The 10,087-nt window shown below is 40.2% G+C and overlaps 1 protein-coding gene across 1 annotated transcript; it reads left to right on the plus strand.

The window, feature by feature from the left end:
- The first annotated feature begins 7,029 nt into the window (after positions 1-7,029).
- c17h7orf78 (chromosome 17 C7orf78 homolog) lies at positions 7,030-8,664 on the plus strand. The gene is made up of 4 exons (XM_073484684.1): positions 7,030-7,467; positions 7,708-7,792; positions 8,034-8,176; positions 8,578-8,664. Exons 1-4 carry the CDS (start codon positions 7,030-7,032, stop codon positions 8,662-8,664), a joined length of 753 nt encoding a protein of 250 aa, XP_073340785.1.
- Positions 8,665-10,087: the final 1,423 nt, after the last annotated feature.

The following is a 10,087-nucleotide window of genomic DNA, read 5'->3' on the forward strand; positions in this document are numbered from 1 at the left end:
GTGGAAATATAACACTGGACACTGGTCATTTTGTTTGCTCTCACTTCTAACACAAAAGCCATAAACAACATGGCTGTTATGATCATTTCATTATTGATTAATTAGCTTATTATTTTCACAATTAATTGGTTAATCACAATGAAATGTCACAAAAAGAAAACATGAAAAATAGCCTTTATAGTTTTTCAAAGTGTCTTCAAATCAGCTGTGATTTCAGTTCAAGCCAACAGGCTACTAAACAACAAGAAAGCAAGAAAAGAAGAAGTCCACATTTGAAAGAGTAAATCAAGTATAAATTCTTGCCATTCAAAAGTCAAGTCAATATTGATGATCCTAAAGAATTAGGATGTTCAAAGTTTAAAATGCAGGTCATAATGCATCTACAACAACTAAACTGTAAAGGATATGATCTACATGCTGAGAGGGGAATCATGGTGACTCACCATAGACCTAAATGACTTCATTCATTTTGCTTGTTTTCTATGAAACCTTTACTATACAGATCATCAAAGATATCCACAATATTTGTCAGAACCTCATCAATCTATTTAGTCTGGGTGCTCTGTTATTCAAACAAATGTAGCCTCTCAATCTGTCGGCACCAAAATTAGTTTTTCTTTCCGTTTCTAGAGGAGGAAAAACAGACTGTGGGTCTAATCATGGAAGATTGCTACTGGCCAGCCAGTGTTATTTCATTAGTCACCACTCCAAACCACTAAAACAGATGTCCCACATGCTGCATCTTTCAGGGAAGCAGCCACAGCCAAAGAGTGGGATTTTGGATAAGCCAGATATCACATTCACCACTTTTCCAAAGTGCTCGTTTTCCATTCTCACGCTTTAACTGCAGCCGTGCTACTCAGATATAAAGTTTCACTGGCAGGAGCAGAGAAGCTGGAACTGATCTCTTCAGAAGAGAAATAAGAGGCAGAGGAAGTGATGGCTCAATCCTCATCGTAAAAAAAAAAACTGATTGTGGAGGTATTTTGAACAAAACTAAGCTTTTGTTTTCAGTGGTTCATTCAGGGATAAAGAGTAGAAGAAGCATGGAACAAAATGTTTGTTATTTTGGTTATTTTTATGCGACAAGGATGAGATGCTCTGATTCCTCCATGTAGTCCTCAAGTACATAGTTTACATCAGTATACATTCAATCCCTCCTCTGGGGCTCTTCCTGAGGTTTCTTCCATTTATTACCTGCTAAAATGTCTTTTGTGGAGGTGTGTTTGTCCTTCAAATCGTACAGATTGTAAAGCCCACTGAGACCATGTGATGCAGAATCCATTACTGATTAATCTGCAGATCATTTTGATTTCGTTTTACCCATAAATGCCCACCATGGTTTCCTGAAGCTGAAGGTAACATATTAAAGTGCCTTGTTTTGTTTGACTAAAAGCACTCAACCCTTAGGTACTCAGTTTACATTGATGAATAACAGATACGAGTGGGAAATGCTCTGTCTGGCATTTTTGCCTGAAAGTGACTGAAATGCATTATTTATTGAGATAGTGGCCAAACAGTTCATTCAGTTTAACAACAGTTTTCTATCTAGGAGCTGCTTTTGCAAGGAGGGATTAACTCTGGAGGAGAAGTGGAGGATCTACTGTTACAGACTGATGATTTTTCCAAGTATCAGCAGGAGGACTATTCTTTTTAAATAAAGTGGACAGTTAAAGTAAACTGTGAAGTTCCAATAAAGTCAGTAAGACAGTATTCTGTGATTAACGATGAATAAGCCTTTGGACGATTATTTCTGCAGGTCCAGTGAGAACCAATGGGAAGCTGACAGCTGTGCAAGTCGTAGATTGCTCCAGTCTTCTCCCAGTGCAACATGGAGGTGCCTGACTGTCTTGTTGAGACGCTCGTCTGTTTGACTCCCAGGCGGAGGAGGGATATAACCCCTCCCTCGTAAATCTCCTGGACCATCAACCTGCTCAGAGCCTGGAATAGCCATCAGGTAAAAAACCTACTTTCTTCCCGTCTGCTCATGCTTTGTCTTACACAACCAGAAATTAAATCTCCATCGGACCTCCTGGATGGAAAACATGAATCTACGTCAAGTAAACACATGTACGCAACTTGTATTAGTTTGTAGCTTTCATGTTAAATCAAGGGAGCAAAGAAGTGGTGAGCAAATGGGGATAATTGCCTTGTTTGAGGAATGAAACTGCACACAAGCTCATTTTGTGCAATTTTCTCTCATTATAATCAGCTCTGGGAGAAACTGCAGAATTGCAGTGTCCCCTGGGAATTGCAATATCAGCTAAATGATGCAGGGAATGCAAACTGTATATAATTACCTTAACCTGACAGGAAAACGATGTCAAGTGGACTGAAGGCGAACACAAGCAGAGCAAGAAAGCACAGAAAAATGATTTAAGCGCTGATAAATCAGCCCCAAACTGGAGTCCAAAACCATACTCTGAAGATCCAAACATGACCACACTTTCTGGGTTTTACCTCTCTGTCTTCCTCACTCTCCATCACCTGCATGAAAACAAAAAAACATCAGTTAAAATGAATAATTCAGCTCCTGTACACGAATAAATCAGCGCTCTTATTTACAGCCCACCTGAGGCTGCTCATATGCAGTAAAGGGTGAAAGTGCTTATGTAGTAAACAAGCACATTGGGATGATGGTGCTTCCCTACTGCCTTTGTTGGGCCCCTGTGGAGAAGATTTGAGCGACACCATGTAATGATTCCTCAGCTTGTGTCTTGGCTAAAATGTGCATGATGTTTTGGCAAACAGTGGAGAAAGAAGTGCTCAAAATGCTTGAGAAACTCAGATTTTCTGAGCCTCGGTGCTATCTAGCGAACTTGCCCGTGTTTCCACCTGTCTTGAGCAGAACCATTGTAATCAATAATGTGTCATCAGTGGAGAGCCCCACAGAATGCACAATGACCTGTAGAACATGACACTTCAGGTCCAGGACAAGCTATGTTTTGGTTGCTGCTGGGAACCAACTTTTCAAGTCCAAAACCAACTTATCTTTGGTTGAAATTCTCAGAACGGTTCAAAATTAGGCGCGTAAATCTAAACGGATCCTGTTCGATGTTGGTGGAGAGGGGGCCACAGTGGAAAATAAACCCAATGCAAGTAACAGTCCTGCATATAATATTGTCTTCAGATAAAATAACAGAAATATTAAATCAGTTACATGAACTTCAAGGTATGAACAATAAAGTAAATACACTGAAACTACTCATTGTGAAGAGGAACAGAGGTAGTTCTGCTGTTTGGATTCACTTCCTTTCAGATCTGCTTTTTTCATATTCTTATTTTTGGGTTTCTGATGTCTTTATCAGATAGAGCACAGTAAAGAGCTGGCAGGAAATAAGTGGAAATGACCACCAGGATTATCTGCCTCTGACATTGGAAAAGAAGACAGGGAGGAGAAGGGAAAAGAAAGAAAGAAAGAAAGAAAGAAAGTGTTTGCGAGGCTGAACTTTAAGATAAATTTCAATGTCAGCATATGACATGATCACAATGACAAGCTGATATTAGCCGTTAGCAGCATTACAGCCATTGTCATCTTGGTTTTTTGGAGCCAGAAGTGGCCATATTTGGACGAGAAGGTGGAGCTGGGCAGGAGATCCTATTTGGATCTGACTAAGAACCAGAGGACATATCGTGGTGTCAACTTGTCTATCAGAAGATAGCCACGCCTTCAAACATGCCCTGCTTTATCGTCTTTTATACTCTAAATGGGAACATAATTAAAAAATTAATGACTTTAAACCAGTAGAAGACCATTAGAAAGAACACACCGTTAAGATACTTCCACATTGGCTTCACTTTTCAGACACATCTTCTGTATTTTACACAGGTAATGGGTTGATTTCAGATACCTGGGTTGCTTTGTTTTCCACATCTGGAGAGCAGAAACACATCAGAACTGCTGAGTGTGGGTTTGTTTTGTGCTGCAGAAGGAGCTGCTTTGTGTTTAGTTACTGTAGAGGACAAAATGTGACCTCTGAGCAGCTGGGTCATGACACGATCTATTCCTGCTTCAACCCCCGACATCCAGCCTCCCATCACATGCCCCAGCCCAGACTGCCTGCTCAACACTCTGAAGCAACAATGCAAACAATGTCTATACAGTCTCTAATCCAGTAACAGACTAAATCCCCAAATCCTGTCAGAGTGAAACAGAACCGAAGACTGGAACAACAGTCATGAAAGAAGTTAAAGGTGACATCTTAATCTTAAAAGTTACAGAAACTAAAACATTGATGGTAAGCTCATCTCTTTTTAAATGATACTCTGGAAATAGGTAATCACTGATGGGACCTCAAGTGTATGTAGGAGTTAAGGGAAGAGGCGTACTTGTAAGGGTAAAAACAAAAAGGCACATCATCATAAAATCACTTCAAAATGACAAATATGGAAGTTTGTCATGTATGACATTTCATGATTTATCACATTTAATTGATTTACAGTATACCCCCTCTGAGCTGAAAAGAAGGTAAAGAGGAAAGGGAAGGGAGTGCTTTTGATCTGAAAACTCTCTAAAACCCGCTGTTGCCTCAGTGACAGTGTTCAAACAACAGTAAAAACAGATGGAGGTCATTCAGACACTGGAAGGGAATATAAGAAAGTCAAAAAATGTAGTATTAGTTTCCTCAGCCCAGTCTTTGATTCTCCGTTTCAGCTGGTTTCAATTTCCTTCAACAGTTACGAAGACATAACTTAACATCTCCTGTGGTGCAGCGTAATTTATCTCTGGTACTTTTTATTAGTGTTCAAACAATTAGGCTCCATCATGCTGTCAGAGTGACATGGAGACGTCAACCTCAGCAACTCGGGGCTGTCACGTCTGACAAAAGGCTCCTGTAATTGTTTCAGCTGAGCCACTGATTGCACTGCGGCTGTAAATGTCACTGGATACAATGAGAGGAGGTTTTCAGACACAGAGCTGAGGGGCCAGAGGTCGAGAGGAGCCTCTGAAGGCGGCAGCTCCTGGTTTAAACAGGGGCAGCGAGGTCAGCTCCTTCACAGGCGCTGTTTGGTCTCAGCTCGGGTTTCCTGTTGCCTTTGCCCCCTTGTGTCAGCTGTTCGAGTCGGTACGAACAAAGTAACTGCTGCAACAACTGTCTGGAAAAACTCTGCTGCATACAGATCAGTGTTTACACAAGGGGAGCTCCGCTGCTTACTGTCTGGCTCCTGTAAATCACAGCTATGACCTCTGATGTTGCAGTCTTTCTACTATAACGATCTCTCATAACAACCAATACACTGAATAAGAGCCTGTTTATATCTGCAATAACGATCACAAAGTGGACAAAGACAATGTCTCTCAGTTCAGACCCGGCATTAGAAAGCGTCTCAACATTCGCCCCGAGTGACCACTCATGATTACTCATTTAACACAACAAAAGATTAACTTCCTGTATAACATTTGCAGAATTTACAAGAAGGGCTAAAATAATTAAGAATTTGTCGTTGACAGCATTTGACAAGATTAATAAAGTTTCTCTTAACTCACAAATTTGAGTGTTTCTTTTAAAGAAGTGTGAGGCAGTTAAAGAAGTATTGATTGTTTTTTCGACAGCTGAAGGGCAGATACACAAGCTGTAAACACAACATTAACGTATTATCACCTTGTAGGTAACATGGCAAACATGCTACCCAACATCAGCATTCATGTGGAGAAATATTTCTGACAACCTGATAAATGTAATTCACTCTCCTTTTGGCTCTGATTTGGTCTCTACCAGCTTCTAAGGAAAATATCCTCCATGGCTAAATGCTCCACGGTCTTCACCTGCTTTTCGCTAAGTTTGTCTACTTTTCGGGGCGTGTTGAAAACAGTGAATGAACGGGTGCTTATGAGAGAGAAGTGAGAGTCACTTGCAGTCTGCCTTTACGCTACAAGCTCCTTTCCTGACTGATTCCCTGACTTTGCTTGCAGGTTTAGTCAGTAAAATCTCTTATGTCACGATGGTAGACATTAAACAGCTCTCTCTTCCAGGGTGATCGCAGCTTGGATCTGGAAGAAGCATCATCTCTGCGTGCCAAGTCCTGGCCTTCCTCTGGAAACTCTGTACATACTGTTCACATTTATGATGCTGGTTAAGTACCTCATACAGTTCTTTCAAATTCACATGACCAACCTCCAACCTTTATTCCTCCCAGTCTACATGACAGCCTGTTCACCTCTCAGTATGGACTGAATCCTACTTTCTTTGCCATCTCTTAATCTCTCTACCTGAGTTTGAACTTAAAAACCAGAGCATAGAGGACATCACAGTGCAGTTAACTGTCTTCTGTTATAAGAATTAAAGTAGCACTTCATACCATCAATGTTTGAGCTGTTCTCTGACTGCCACCATCTGAATAATATGCTGCCCTCTAGTGGAATCATCCTGACATTACAAATCCAGACACAATTGACAATCTGTGACTTGTGAGGACATTAAAAAGATTTACACAGGTGTAAATCAACTACACCCTCAAGCACTGTACTTAAGTACAGTGTTGGGGTACTTACAGCTTTGTCAGCAGGGTCAAAACTAAACAATAAGGGGCAGCATTCAGGTTTTATGCACCACATATCTGGAACAAACTCCCAGAAAACTTACTGTTGAAAGGTGCAAGTTTATATAAATAAACCTGCCTTGTCTTGCCAACGTGCAACTTTAACTGTAACTACAAATCGAGTCCTAATTTTGTGGTATCAAATGGACTGGTAGAGTAAAAAGATGCCATGATTTCTTCTATTCAGAGGGCACTTTGTTTGCTCTGTTGCTAAGTCCCTGTTTTTGTTGAATGTCCTCCCGACCTCTGCCCACTTAATTCTTTTTGTTAAGAAGACTAAAGGCGCTCGTTACCAAGCAGCACTTTTTATGTGTTGTGTCTGTAATCAACCTTTGTGCCACTGTCTGCAACTTTCTCCTGGAGCTATCGCTGTGTTCCTGACATAAGAACAAACAAGTTCAAACTCTGTGGATGTAAACTCTATAGAAGTGACAGGTCAGGACATATCTCCAGGAAATTCAAGGTAAGCCAATATCTTAGTTGTCAGGGATGGCTCCATATAGCTTGTTGCAGCCACTGTCCTCAGTCTGCTTCGAGGAAAAAATCAAATTCTCTGCAAGTCAGTCGCTTTCTTTTGAAAGAAGCAAACGGTTCACAGTCCCACAGACTGAGAGTCAAAGCGACGTGTGGAGCATCAAGCCACCAGATTTCTCTCTGAAGCTGTACAGATCTCTGTCAGATCCTCAAAAGAAAGAAAGAAATACACATTCAAATCCAGTTGTACTGCAAAATACTAGTGAAACAAAGAGGAGAACTGGAGTACTTCTACCAAAGATTTTACATGAGAGCTACCAAAGGGAAAATCCTCCAAAGTTCATCACGTCGTTCAAGCCTCCTGATGCTCTGGAATCTGAGCTGATGTTTGTCAAGACAGGGAAGTTCCCTTCTGGGTCTTACAAGAACCCCAAACCACATGACTTCAGACAGGTACGGCTCTGCGAACAGAAAAAAATACATGCTTTATACCTTCTTCTGTATGTTTGTCATGTGTATCTTGAACAAAACATGTTGATAAACACAGACTGAATACTAGAAAGGCAAACATTATCGCACTCATCTTACCTTGGAGAGCAGCGCCCATCTCTGTCCTTTGTAATGTTTGATTTTACCACAAGGTGGCGATAAACACAAAAGTAAAAAACTTCTGACTTTTATCACTTATTTCAGCTTAATGAAGACATTCCAGACATTGTTACTACATATGAGAGAGATCCTGGTAACCTGAATTTTAAATTAAAGCACTTGGACATCAGTAAGTGGATCAACGTTTTCAATCATTCTCTGACTTACGTTTGGATGAAACTTTGTCTTAGAATTTGACATTATAAATGTTTTCATTTTCCTTCCAAACTCCAAAAAACATTTATTGTGTTAGTGTCTAACAAGACTTGTTTCAGGAGGGCAGATCATCATATAAAAGCCTGCTCCCCTACATTTTTAAATAGTGTTGTAATCACAGATGACTAAATGAATGACTGTATTTCTTCTTACAGTTCGGACCTCTAGATCTGAGTCAGACTGTAGTTCAAGACACACCAAGACAAGGATGGACACTTTTAAACCTGCAGAGCCCAAATGGGATGCGAGACTCATCCTCCCTCAGCCAACCTGGCCTCCAAAATCAGCTTCCTACACCGTCAGTGGCATTTTGCCTTCGTGCTACTTTTACCCACAAAACATATGAGTTTACAAAAAATGATGCATTGCTTTGGATTGAACTGCCAATTTATATATATAAAGTAATGAAAAACAACAGTAAAACACCGCTTACATAAATAATAATGATCCATTAACAATGAATACTTTTATTTTTGAAACTTTAAGTACATTGTTTTGCTAATACTTGTATACTTTTACTTAATTTAACTTAATTTTGAATGCAGGAGTTTGGTGTTGTTGCTACTTTTACTTCTTCTGTTTCTGATAACATTACATGTCATCGCAGTATAATGTGGTCAGAGATGTTAGTCGTCCTAACAGAGGGTAGTATTAATCTATTTTAATACATTGGATTGACAATGAATGTCTCTTTCACAGAGACACCGACGAAGAAGAGGAGCGTACAGCGCGTTCTTGGACCGCGTGGAGGAGAAACTCTCAAGATCGTGGAAAAATAGATCATGACTGTCTCTTCTTATATTCATCTTTGAAAGCGATTTTTTACATGTGCATGCTTGACTTTCTTAAAATGGTGTAATGTGTAAAAGTAAATTGGAATAAAATTGACATGAAATTCCAATGAACAACTGATGTTTAACACATCAACTAAAAAGGACTGAATAAATCTGACATTCAAAGATTGTTATCGCTCTAATCTTATGGCAGAAGACATGCAGTGACTGCGGTGTCATGAAGGTCATCCCACCACTTTATGGAGCCCACTGGTACCCTGACAGCTGCTCATTCGGTACTCCAGGAATGATAAACATGTGAAGCCTGCACATGTTTGAAGCATATCTGAGAGAGCTGCACATATGTGTTTCATGTGTCATCTGTGACACTGTGCTTAACTCGCGGACTAAATATAAAATGAAACGAATATCTGTCACTGCATTGAGCCACGTGACCCGCAGGCAGGCTGCCATGTGTTTTTCTAAGCTTACTGCAGCATGGCTAATAAATGTTTTATTTACTAGTGTCATTGTGCTTTACAGTGCTGTGCAAAAGTCTTGTGGCAGTTGGGGAAAACTCTACACATTAAAAACACAAAATGTAGCCAAAGTAATACAGAAAATCCTGTGAACACAATAAGTTTCAGCCAAGTCTGCTTTACAAAGGAAGCTATAAGACATTAGCACTTGACTTCCTAATAAAAACAAACATAGCAACCACGAAAAAACATGTTTAGCATCAGTCATACGTTAAATTGACATTATCAGTGCAGGTTTTAGCTGTTTTAGCTTTTTTGCTACTTTCCAGTCATTGTCAGTGATTTTAAGAGTGGCCATGTTCCAATATGACTTAAAATGGACCATCGTTCTTTGCAACTTGGTTTATTAGCTGCAAAGCGTGAATATACACTAGTGAGTAGATGAATCTAGGTGCTGTATCGTGACGTTTCACCACTCATCCAAGAGGCTCCTTCAGTTCTAACGAACTGGAGAGGAGTTGTCAGGCTTTTAAACTCTGTGTGATACTGATAAAAGCCTGACAACTCCTCTCCAGTTCGTTAGAACTGAAGGAGCCTCTTGGATGAGAGGTGAAACGCCTTCAAGAAACTGAAACAAGTCCAGCTGCCCACGATCGGCGCCTAGACTTACCATGACCTGGATGACTGAGAACCTTCATCAACATAGTGAGAAGACGATCTGATGTTCGGTGTGATAGCCACTTGTTAGCAACCGCTGTTTTTAACGGCATGTAAGCGCCTTACAATTAAATTGCAGGACATTTAATGATGTTTTTTTTATGGCGTAGAAAACAAACCAAAAAGTCAATTAAAAAAGCTCATAGACCTCGAGGCAACCAGATGTGCAAAACTGCTAATTGATTTCCTGGTTTTAGGACGACAGACTACACCACTCTATTAACGGCTGTGCACACTCTC

This window comes from Pagrus major, chromosome 17 (genome assembly GCF_040436345.1).
Source record: "Pagrus major chromosome 17, Pma_NU_1.0".
Taxonomy (NCBI): domain Eukaryota; kingdom Metazoa; phylum Chordata; class Actinopteri; order Spariformes; family Sparidae; genus Pagrus; species Pagrus major.

Coding starts and splice junctions, on each gene's coding strand:
- c17h7orf78 (XM_073484684.1), top strand. CDS start 7,030: ATGGCTCCATATAGCTTGTTGCAGCCACTGTCCTCAGTCTGCTTCGAG. Junction 7,468..7,707: donor AACCACATGACTTCAGACAG/GTACGGCTCTGC, acceptor CACTTATTTCAG/CTTAATGAAGACATTCCAGA. Junction 8,177..8,577: donor CAAAATCAGCTTCCTACACC/GTCAGTGGCATT, acceptor TCTCTTTCACAG/AGACACCGACGAAGAAGAGG.